At 36.0% G+C, this 12,897-nt stretch overlaps 1 protein-coding gene across 1 annotated transcript in view; it reads right to left on the reverse strand.

Annotated features, from left to right (window-relative positions):
- DLG1 (discs large MAGUK scaffold protein 1) overlaps positions 1-12,897 on the reverse strand; it is a 63,073-nt gene that overhangs the window by 36,746 nt on the left and 13,430 nt on the right. The window contains exons 8-13 of the mRNA XM_029084348.1: positions 12,352-12,521; positions 11,520-11,656; positions 11,046-11,190; positions 5,127-5,253; positions 3,572-3,728; positions 2,328-2,430 (exon numbers count right to left, since the gene is read on the reverse strand). Coding sequence (XP_028940181.1) covers positions 2,328-2,430; positions 3,572-3,728; positions 5,127-5,253; positions 11,046-11,190; positions 11,520-11,656; positions 12,352-12,521 — 839 coding nt within the window. The remainder of the gene's footprint in view (positions 1-2,327; positions 2,431-3,571; positions 3,729-5,126; positions 5,254-11,045; positions 11,191-11,519; positions 11,657-12,351; positions 12,522-12,897) is intronic.

The following is a 12,897-nucleotide window of genomic DNA, read 5'->3' on the forward strand; positions in this document are numbered from 1 at the left end:
CTTTAAGGAAATACCCTCTTTACTAATCTCTAAAATATGAACAGTGATAATTTAATCCAATTTATGTCCCACACCAGACCTCAAAAAAAGCTAACAGCTGGAGTTCCATTCAACCTCTTTTTATGAGGAGTAAGAAAAAGGCAAGCACGGATATCAAACCAAGTCAGACATTAGTAACCTGAGCTCTCTGAGCTCAATTCATACTTTGCCTTCAAGCTACAATGGATCTCAATCTCCTAGCTACACTTTTCCTTCATGGTATACTTCAAAGGGCTAGAGTAAGCCCTAACATGCTTCCAATACCTCAGTCCCAATGGAGATTTAAGCACTATTTCAGAAAGAAAGATGTTCACACACACCCAGTATCTTAAAAAAAAAAAAATTTTAAAAATCCTGTCTTTGAATAATGTGTCAGATATCTGCCCAAAATCTAAAATAATCCAGGTAACATCTCCCACATGCATCCTCTCAAATGGGCCCTAAAATTCTTAGATAGTCACACTCTCAGTACCGCTCAGCTGCATGCAGTCTTATGTTGACTGCTTCAGTAACCATGAAGGAACAAGTACAGCTCTAGGTTTGAAGTCTACAAGTGACAGTCATTGAGAAATTTGTAAGAGGCTGTATATGTTGCTCTGGGCAAATCTCTGTGCAATGACTCAAAATCCCATCAGTCAGTCAAGCAACTCAATACGTGTTTCAAGAAAATAAATTATCTACTTGGATAAGCTCTAATGAAGAAAGCTGTTATCCACAATGCAGGAAAGAGCAGGAACCACCCAATATGCCTAGTTTCCCTTATTCCAAAAGGAAAAGAGAGTTCTGACTTTCAGAGTATGAAGGGATTCTTTTCACTTTAAAGCCTGAATCCCAGAAAGAAAGGACTGAAAAATTGCTGCTTGCACATGCAATCTGGATACAATTTTGGCAAGGAAACAAAAAAAAAAGTGCTCATGTCCTGGGATATATTCTACCAGAGAAATATCTGATCTCCTACTAGGAGCCACATCTCAACATATCTTCCTAGCAGAAGAAACAGTGACCAGGAATGCCCTCTTTGAACAAAAAAGTGGCCAGATGATAAAAAGGACAACTCGTGTACAAATAAAAGCACAAGCTTTATTTCTCATCAAGGTGAGGGATCCCTATGCAGGGAGTAAGAAGGGGTAACAATTTGACCCACCTGTTACAACACTGAAGAGCTGAAGCAGAGGATAGGCCAAATGTGTATCAACAGAAATATTTGACAATTCTGACACAAAGCCAAAGCAAATATTCCAGAACCAACCCTGACCTTACTATTCTTTTCAAAAAGAAGTCTCAGGGCAAGCACTCCTAGAAAACAAATCCTGGAACAGAGCAATCTACAGATTCTTCATGTGAACAGGATGCCCACTCAGGACAATATAGGCATTGACAATATGGGCTGGCTGTAGGGACTTGACCATCAACTAGATAAAAACAAATCAGTTTGCCTTATTACTGACTGAGTTCCTGGGTGAGTGGAGATATATGATGTTGATGTGGGTGGAGGGAGAGGGAAAACTAATGTGAAAGCTAACTTTTCAAAGATTTTGAGAAGACAAGATAAGAGAAATATGACAGAAGAGAAGAAGTAAAGAACCAAGAAAAGCGCGCTGCAATCAGCTACCTAAAAATTTCCGATGAAGGCAGCAGTCCCGCTCCATGCCCAGTTCTGACAAACACCTACACTTACCCCTTGCCAGTACTGTTAAAGGAAAGGTTTAAGAAGAGAAATCACGGCAAGGAAGATTGGGCCATTCAACTTTGTAAAATCTGAGAAAGCTGTTGATCATCACACTTCATAATAAGACATCAAAAACGTCTTTTTTATATATATTTATGCATATATAAAAATATATATATAAACAATAATATATGGGTTTACAGACTCAAGGTAAGCATATAATTTTATACTATTGAATTTTTCAAGTCCCAAATAGACAAAGGCATTTGAAATGCACTGTAGAAATACAAGAAAACAAATACATGTATTGCGGTTAGGCAGTATTATTTGGCTTCTGCAGAACACACAAGGATGGTTAATCAGCATCAGCTGCAGTCTAATCTGGATCAGAAGAAATTGCTGGATAAACAGAAATACCATCTCAGTATAAAACAGAGGAATGAAAACCTGATGGTCTCCTTAGGTCATCTGAATCAACACAACAGAGAAGGAATTAGTCTTTTATCCTCCTACCACTAAGGAAAATAAAACCACCATGTTAAAGGGTGAAGACAATTGTGAAATACAAAAGTAAATGTGGTATTTCTACCAAGTTCTAAATGTATAAGGTAGCCCTTACCTTCTGGACGGTACTGAGCTACAATAGTTACTGCTTGGCCTGCGTTCTTCAGGGCTGCTGCTGCCTGTTCATGGGTTGCTGCTTTTAGGTCTACTCCATTTACCTACAAGTAATATAGAAAAGCTCTTTATCAAAATAAATGTTTGTGTTTATCATCACAGAACACACTTTCCATGCCAAGTGAGTTTTCCCTATTTCCAACATTACAAGCTTTTTAATACAAGGATAGATTACTGATCCTTAATGAAAACCGAAGTCAATAAATCCTCTCTCATATATACTCCTTTATTAAGAAGTACTTTAATCATCATAGTACACCACTTAATGAATTTGTATTCACTAGGTCAATTTTCTTCTTGTTAAAGACCTTTTCCTTTCTTTTTAAGGAGACACAGAGAATGTTACTTTCTATGAGGGTTCACCTCACCTTTCTAGGACAGGGCTTCCAGGACCTCATCAGCCAAAGCATGCCTACAGACCCTTATGTATAACACCTAGTGACAGACCACACCCTCCATGAAATTGTCTAGCCTTGTTTTATATGCAGCAGATTTAAAAATAGTGTCAGAAAAAAATGAAGCGGAAATGTGTGTCACATTTTAGACCAAAAGTATTTTTCACAATTCAAAGTAAAATAAAGGTGCACTTTAATATCAGCATTTTAATAACAACAGAGCCGTAATTATTTTTTCCTCTTAAATAACTACCAAATTACAATGTAATTGTCAAAATAAATTATTCTCCATAAATTAAGTCATTTCACAAAGAAATAACCAAAATATTTATGACTTTCAGTACTTATACAAAAAAGACCTCATACAGGTATGAGAGAGATCTGTTTAAGATTAATGGGAAGTTTAGTACTTACTCCAGGAAGTAAAGCCCCCATTTTAGACACTACTGCCAATTGTCACCATCTCATTAGAAGGCTTATTTCTGAAGCCTGCATTCTTTCAATTTAGACACACATACCCCTCAGCTACCAGACTAAGATAAGTTACTATCTTCACTGAAAAAAATACCTCTGAGATAGGAAAGAAATATTTTAATCAGGTTACATATGAGAAACTGAGGCAGACTAAAGTCCCCAAAGGTACTTTGGAAGTATATTGGCATCTGTTTCATGGTCTCAAATTTAGCTCAGTTAATTATATTTTTTGCATATATATCATATTAACTGGCATTAATATCCAGAGAAGGGAAAATTTTTGTTGTTGTTTAAATAAAGAAGCAAGGAATCCTACAGAAATTATACGATCTCCTTTCCTAAGCTCTCCACTCAGGTCAGCTGGCCCTCCTGCAAGTATGAAAGAGATGAAAATTCCTTCTCCATCTTCTCCTCCAACAATGTTGAAACCAAGACCTGTTGATCCTCGATGCAGGATGACCTTTCTAGGCTCCCTGAAGGAAAGAAAGGAATACAAAATCTTGGTCACCAGTCATGAGTAAAAGTAAAATAAACAATTAGAAAAGCTAAAGTCTTCTGAGAGAAGCAGTGTCGAAAATTTAGGTATGAAAAGTTACACATTTCTTAAAGCAACAGTGTTGTGTGTCCCACCCCCTGTTCTCCCCTCCAGAGCTTAGATTTTTCAAATGGCAGCTTCTATTATTTGTATGCTTTCAATTCTGCTTGTTGTTAAGTGAACCAAGCAACTCATAAGTATGTATTCTAATTTCCTATTACGCTACAATCCTATTCAGCACTAAATGTCACTACTTAACACTTTCCATATTGTTCAAGAGCTTTTTTATGTCATACTCAAATATATATGCAATTTATTTGCAGCAACTGCAATTGAAAAAGTTAAATCTAAACCAAGTTGTTGCATTCTTTTTACAGGACCCCCTCCTGGTTTGGATGAGGAGAGGAAGGAAGAAATACTGATCAATTTAAGATAAGGTCAGTCAACTCCTAATGCAAAAACACTCCTTCCAAAAAAATCTACTAATTTGCTACTTGACCCAATACAAGAAAAGCATAAATTACTTCAGAAACAGACATTCCCAATAAAGCAGAGCAATGGTGCACTGCATTTGAAAAATCACTAGAGAGCACTAAAGAACAATTAATGGACATTCTTAAGTATTTGGAGACATTAATTATTCATTTACAGGATAAACTAAGACCCTGACTCAGAAACTGAGCAGCATTATCTATATCATATGGTGTGACACAGAATCCAGCAACAACATACCGAAAATGCAGTGCAACATCCTTATACGTGCAGAACAGAAGGGTAACAAAATTAGAAGAGCTTTCCTTCATCAGTAATGATGAACAAAAGATTAATGCAATCTACTGAATCAGTGAAGGAATGAATGGGAAAGGATTAAGAGCTCTCTAGCCTTTCCAGATTTACTAATCCATCAAAACAAACCCCTGTCTGCAGGGCAAAAAAAAAAAACAACCAACAAAAAACCCCACACCACCACCAAAAAGTAAAAACCAATATTGCTGGCTTCAAAAGAAGAAATAATCTCTAGTCTGCTCATACTGCCATCCTAAAAAGCTCAGATAATTCATGGAGCATTCTGGCAGGGCATTCTGATTTTAATACTATCCCTGGACTGATAAATCATGTGCATATATGTGTGTGTGCATGTGTGTGTGTGTGTGTATATACATATGTGTATATATATAGAATAAATATATCTAGTCTTCTCCTTACACCAATGTTTACAAATATTAAGAAACTAATTATTTGCATTAAGTTGTTGAAATAAAATACAGTATTCACTAGTATTTTGCCCACAAACACATCTTATGAGCTTTGACATGTAGCTTTAGTTATTCATTACCTGGTAATCTCATCATCTCCAAGCATTCCCTTAGGAATTGGTGAATATCGCCCTGGTGATGCTGGGGGCAACGACTGTCCCAAGTAGGCAGATGGACTGATATGGTTATCCACTGGCTGAGAATATGCTTCAAAAAGGAAAAAATAATATAAAATCAGGAATAAGAGCTGGAGGAACTGAAACAAAGTACTATAAGGAATGATCTCTTCTAAACCCAAAATGTACCAGTTCAAATGACACATTATAAATACCACAGCTCTAAAATCTGTGTCACATCGACACATTCCCCAGTTTCCTCACACTTCAAGTCAGTAAGCAATTTTTTCAGTTTGACTGTGTCTCAACAAAACCCCTTTTTAGAAACTCACACTGTGGATAGCTGAAGCTCATGAGGACAGTCTGGAGATTTATCTGCTTTTAAAGTTGTCTTCAACTTGACTGAAGTCAATTAAGAATTTCGGTTTCTTAAAAATCACCATGTCGAAGCAACAGTGACAAATACATTTTAATATTACATTTCTTCCCAACTGTCAAGCTTCCTATCTCTTTTTTTTCAAGGCTTTGATGAGGAGCATCCTAGAATCTCCAGAATACTCCAGGCTATTCTGATTACCAGGTCTGAACAAGGAGGGGTGTTACATTTCTTAGACACTGAATAAACCCATCTTTAATAGCACAGGTGCTGGTAGCGGTGCTCATGTGCTCAGCCAACAGCACACATCAGGAAACAAAGGTAGGATTATTCCACCTCCTACTCTTCAAGGTAGGAGGCATCAATTTACTGAGAGGAACAAACAAGCTAGTGCAAAATATTTCAGCTGTACTGCAAGGGTCAGTTGCCTTATTCACAGGTTCATTGATTAAAAGCAGAAAGGAATATTAAAAGGGTTTAGTCCAACCTCCTGCGTAACAGGCCACGAACCCTGCGTATGTTTTACCTGAACCACAACGCACATTCTAGAAACATTTAGCATCTTAATGATTTCAATTGATGGAAAATATTCTACAATTCTAGGAGAGTTGTTTGAATAAATAATTAAAAGGGTGCATTATAGTTCCAAGTTAGGCACATCAATTTTAAGTGTCCATTCACCAGGCACAGTCATACCCATTCTCTCCTATTACAAAGCACACTCTACAATTGAAAACCTTTTTTCCTGGTGGACTTGCTTCAAGCATTAAGGCTTAAATATGGAGGGTGGGGACGCTTCGCAGATTCAACATTATTAAAGTTGCCAGATACTCTTTGCTCTTACTCACTTGCTGCCTCTGATGTGGTGCCTAAAACCAAAGCTTTTTAATTGAACAGACGTGACACAGATTGCAGGAGTGACCTGTATATTCTCCTTTTTTGTTTTTCTTTTTAAACCACTGGTAGAACATTTGGATTACACACAAACTTCATCAAAAGTATTTTTATATAAGAGATTTGCTAAATAGCCAGCTTGCAACCACTTGATCTGCACTGGATTGAGTCTGTATTATTCTAGATTCCTAGTAAACCTGTATGCAGTAAATTCCATACATAGAGAATGTATCACACAAACATTGTCTTACTCTGATCAATGGTCTAAGAAAAGAGGTACCAAGACAGATAGGGAACCACCTATAGTACCTTAATGCCTGACATATAGCATCTGGTATCATATCTGATTAGTCAGATTGCTTCTTATTCTTTAAAGCTTTCTCACAGTATTAGAGTTCCTTCCATTTTCTACAATGTGTTTCACCAAGCATTAAAATCCACTATTAACAGCTTAGGTAGTTCAAAAGCACTAGCTGATAAAGTATTTCAGTGTGTTGTTCAGACACACCAGCCCTCAGTAAGTTGCATGCTCTGTTCTGGAACTGTGCAGAACTTTTGGAAATTGCAACTCTGGATTCACAAGTGCTTTTAGCAAAAAACAGAATCTGAGTGCAAGAGGTAGCTTGTCCCTCCTACAGCACAGACAAAAGGAAGCTTCAGGTTAGCTTCATGAGGTCTACAGCAAAGAAAACACTGCTTTTGCTAAAACCAAGTGACCAACAAAAGCACTGATATTCAAGAATTCCCTAATACTTAAGAGTTGTTCAAGACAAAAGACTTCTAAAACCATTTATTAGAACAGCTGTAGCACATGTATATTGCATCTTCATCCTCTTGCTCCCTGCAAGGATTCAAAGACTATAGATCCTGCTACTTCATTCTTTCTGTCTGCCCTTGGAACAATATGTAGCTTCTATGCACTAGAAACAGATTTGGACTGTTTACTGGCAATTTCAAAACTTGTTTTTTAGACACATTGTAGTTTTGGCAACAGATTTTCACAATGATTATCAAACCATATTGCAACATTTACCTTTCAATAGAAAATAATATATATATTTTAATACAAAACTGTATTTCCTTGTGACTATACACACTTTTTGTTTAAAGCAAGTGATACTTTAAAAAAATACTGTGAATAATTACAATTATTTTATTTTTCCTCAGAAAATTTTACAGCTAAAGCATAAAAAAAATAGAACATAGGCTTTATGAGCTCTCTTCCAATTAGTGGAAAATGGGTTTTGATTAAAAAACCCTAAACAACTGTAGCACAGTACAGCAGCTCTGTACAGTCTGATCATGCACTAAATCTTCTCATTTCACAAAATGAATTTACAATTGCTTTTAACAAGTCAGTGGCAGCTATAAAGGTGCATATTTTATAGGAAGTAATTAGATTTTTCATAATAAATTCTATGTTCATTGGCTTCCAGTGCTTTTCATTTGACTGTTTTCAGGGTTCCTAAAGCTTTTAACTGCATCATGTTCAGAAATATATATACCATCTAATACTGTCATATATTCTTATTTTTTAAATTTTGTATCCTTTCACCATGTAACTAAAACTCAGCTATCAAGCAATATAACAGTTTATTATTTCAGACCTGTAGACTGTTCCACATCAGCACTGGCTACATGATTTATAAGGTTCTACATATGGTACTTGCTTAGAAAAGTCCGGTCCTTGTTCAAGGCTTGTATTCTTAGGATTAGGGAAGCAAATCTACAAAGCATTAAAAGGCTCTCTATGGAGTTCCTACAAAAAAACATGCCTGTGCCTTTCTTAAAACTGTTTTATCTGGAGATAATACCTGGAGAATATTCATGAGGACCAAGACAGAAATAAAAGTCAAGCCATCACTTTCTGAATCCTAAATCAGGTCTATACTTCTGTTTCCAAGTAAATATTATTACTGGTGTTAACTGATAAAGGAACTGTATTTTGGATGAACAGAAGGTTATATGCATAAAATGAACTTGCTTTGACAAGGGAAGTCAAAGACTCTTCAGGAAAAATTCCATTTCCAAATCTAGCCCCCCCTGACATAACACAGTTCTATACCAAAAGAAAATGGAAGATTTCCTGTTATTTCCTTATTATCTGCAAACTGAGGACACCAATCACAAGTACAATTTCTAAAATGGGAAATTAAATTAAAACTTTATTGTAATTTACTGTTATTACATAATCTTCTCTTCCCATATTTATGCCATTTAAGGAACAATAAGCCATTTTTCTCTAGTGAATAAACCAATTATTCCCTACCTTGCAGTATTTTTATTTCTCAATGCAGAGTGGAAATAATGTAGCGAAACACACACACACACACACACACACACACACAAAGGACAAATACTTTAAAGCTGACTAGGAATCAAGAATGCACCATTAATAATGTCTTTCAAGGAGACCTGTATAGGAAGCAAGTCCTCTCTCAAAAACTGTGTAGACACTTTTCTGGCTCTGGTGTTCTACAATACGTGCTGTACAGCCAATGTTGGTGATTTTGAATAGCAAGTTCTAGATCTTCTTACTAATATTTTAACTGAATAAATTTATAAGCATTTATACCAACAAGTTACTGGACATTTGTTCCAGGAACCATTTAATGATCAACATTCATATATAGATTACTGAGGCAATTTACATTCCCTGCTGACATACAACCTACTCCAGAGACTGATAGCTATGATTATTAAATACACAAATCAGTTTCACTGCCAATGATGTTAGCCAGCTGGGTGGCATCGGCCCACAGGACCACCCCACTTACAGTGCTGCTGTTCCTCTGCATATAATGAACATAGGGGTTTGGGGGTTTTTTAATTTCCATGTTTCTTATAATGGAAGTTCTCATCTTTCAGTGTCTCAGTCTCAATGCCACACAGAATGGTACTCAAATGGTAAAGTGCTCAGAAGAACAACCCTTCATAACTGCATTCTTCTCAAGTCAGAAAATGGAGATCACTGTAAAGAAACTGTTTAAACTAGCAATCCACACCTCAAGGGTTAAAAGAAAAATCTCACAGAAGTGATAGAGACAGGCACAGCAATCAACTATCCTAGACTGTCAGGGGCTGTGGTCAAGCTTTCATCACTCACAGTACCAGTCTCTAGAGCTACAGCAAAAAACCATGAGCTATTTTTTCCACATTCATTCCCTGCTAAATGCTCTAGTGTCAGACAGCCCCAACTCTTCTTTAACAATATTTTCAACATTAATTTCTCCCATTGGTAGCCAGAACACATTTGCTCACTCTGATAAATATCAAATGATGGAGGGTCAACTTTCAGCCTCAGGTACCCAATTTTGTTGGCAGGATCTGTACTCAATAAATATTGCCATAAATCAGAATCTCAGAAACCCCTTGATCAAATGTCCCTTGATTCAAAGACACTAACCCCAGAGAAATATCAAATTATTTATTTATCTATATGGATACTAACTTACTTTGTCCCATTTTTTCAACCATCAGACCATCTGACAAGACCGTACTATTGTGTAGCTGGAATAACTACTACAAGAGTTATAAAAGAAAACAGATTTTGCAGAAAACCTACATACTGACATTTGTGAACCTGGTTCTCAAACAGTTTTTCAGTATCCTTTGCTTTGCATTTTAAATCCTTATCACCAGGGAAAGTGAGGCAGCCTTATAACTAAACTAGACCCATTCCAGAAAGTCTTAAAGACAACCAAATTCTGAATTTGGTGTTTTGTGGACTTTTGAATGAACTCCCATGTTCACAAAAGATAGCATAAAGAGCAATGTTCTGCATGTTCTGCAGACAGTACAGATACCAAGCCAGTCAGTACTATGCACTGTGCTTTTAGATGTTTCTGATAAAATGAGTATTTAAAAAAAAACCCCACACAAATTTTTTAAAAAACCCAAACACAACAAAACAACCCCAGAAGTTCTGGGCAGTGAGCAGTCTGTACAAATATACTCAAATAGACTCCTCTAAGTAGTACCCTTAATACAAACAAAAAATTCTTCTATTTTCAATATAGCATTCACTGCTTCTCCATTTGAGTTATCAACAATTATGTCAAAACTGAAGTAAGATTTCAAATAAGTTAACGTGGAATTTCACAATACATTTGCAGGCATGCAGAGGTAAAGACCTCTCCCTTTTCCCAGTCTAATTAATTCAAATATGTGCAGCTCATGAAAAAGCGGGAAAACAAAAAAATAAGTCAGAATATCACTAACTTCTACCTGAAACAGTATTGTCTTTTGCTCGGTTCACCAGGCACTGAACATCTAGGCAGTGCATTGTTTGTTACTCTTCACAGCCTCCAGGAGAATGAGGCACGTGTTCTCCTTGTACTCATCAGCAAGTACAGAAGTATCGAGCCAGTAGCACTAGACCACAACAGTCACGGAAACACACTAAGAGCCCCATCATTGCTGTCTTTTTAGTACACAAGGTATAGGATGTTACTCTGTTTAGCTTATAATTTTCCTGATTAATCAACTTTCTTATATCAGATTTTCACATTGTATAAATTTAAAATCCATGAATCTGTTAAAATACTAAAACCAGGGCATGTTCAAGTCTTAAAGGGAAAAATAATTAAATTACAAAGATAAGATGAACTTACAGTTTGTGATGTCAGGAGGGGCATAACTGTCATTCATGAACATGCTGGTGGGTTTTGCAACTTTCAGATAAACAAAGTCAGATGTGTTTTTTAAGGCAGTCACTGCTTCTTCATGAGTAACTTCTTCTAAGCAAACACTGTTCACCTAAAGATAAAAAGAGAAACATATTGTTAACACAGAAAAACGTGCATTCTCGTAAGACTCACCGGAAGCTGTTGGAGCACTCTGGCATTGAGAGTTTTTATAAGGATTCAGATTTCAGATTTCCTGATGCAGTGGTATTGAACACTACAGATTTAATTGGTGCTGAACACTGAAGATTTAATTTTTATCTTTTATTTCCTGGCAATATCAATTTTTTTTACCAGTTTCTATGAAATACCACTCAACCAGCAGGCAACTTAACCGCAAAATGAATCATGCCCTTACTGGGCCTAAAAGTAAATGACAATTAAAAAAAATGCAGCTCTTACAGCTAAAAGTTTGTCTCCAATCTGAAGTTTGCCATCTTTATGTGCTGCCCCTCCTTCAATGATTTTGGTTACATAGATGCTGTTGTCTCCAGGTATATGCTGATTTCCTACACCACCAGCAATACTGAAACCAAGACCTGCTTGAAGATAAAGTCATTACTCAAGAAACCTTTTAGCCTTCATTAGATTCAAATTATTATATAAATAATAATACTATCTGTATCACACGTATACATAAATATATATAAAAAACCATTAGGCTCTGGTTGAAGCACTACTAGATGCCCTTCCAAGTGAACTCTGTAATTTTCCAGAAAGTTCTGGAAAAGACATAACATTTCCAGAAGTTCTGAAAATCAAAAGCTGAATCATTTACTTACTTGTGAAAGATGCACACAGCACAGCTACAGCATCACCACTGACATTTACAGAAACATTGTCCTACATTTCCCCATATAGAAACAAAATAATACTTTCTCTAAATGTTTTTTAATCTCTCAAAGATCTTTCTAAGTAATTCAATGAAATATTTTACTCCCGTTTGTAATGTACTTAAAAATTACTAAATACTATCAGAAACACATTTTTATCACTTGAGAGAAAAAAATGCATTCTACAAGGACAGTTTCAAGACATAGGGATGAAAATTCAGAGGCATTAGATATGCCGTTATCTTATTTTTCATTATTCTGCATTTCCTAGAACTTCATACGCAAGGTCCTATTTTATTTTGGGGGGAAAGGAAAAAAAAAAAAGGAAAAAAAAAAAAGGCAGAAAACCATCATCAACTCTACCCTTCTTGTGAAACAGAAGTTCTATACTTCCTACATACCTTTAGGGCCTTTTACAAGTTTGATTTCCACTATTTTTTCTGTGACTGGTTTTCTTCTTTTGACATACAATCGTACAATTGATCCCGCTTCTTTCAATGCTTCAACCGCTTTGCTGTGTGTCACATCACGAACATCCACCTCATTTACTCGTAGAATACAATCGTTAACCCTAGAGACAGCAATGTTCATATTCAAGTTTTGTGTTATAGCAGAGTTGACATATTTTATGTGCAATATCTTAACATACATGTTAACACATTTTGCTTCAAAATTAGAATGATTCAAGACAATGCTCTAAAATTAATTATGAGAGCTTAAAAATAAAACAAAGATCACTAGACAAAATTTAAAGGAATATTTTGTTCACAGATGAAGAGGACACCATCTTATCTGTGTTTCCTTTAAACAGTATTTCGAATGGAGCTTCATACAAATTACTTTTTTTTAATGGCTATAAGAAATAATATAAAAATTAAGAAACTAGGAGGCACACAATGAGAAAATGCTAGCTTTAAGCCATGGTATGAACAAGTCAACCTCCATTC

Source organism: Antrostomus carolinensis, unplaced genomic scaffold, assembly GCF_000700745.2.
Source record: "Antrostomus carolinensis isolate BGI_N321 unplaced genomic scaffold, ASM70074v2 scaffold8283, whole genome shotgun sequence".
NCBI lineage: Eukaryota > Metazoa > Chordata > Aves > Caprimulgiformes > Caprimulgidae > Antrostomus > Antrostomus carolinensis.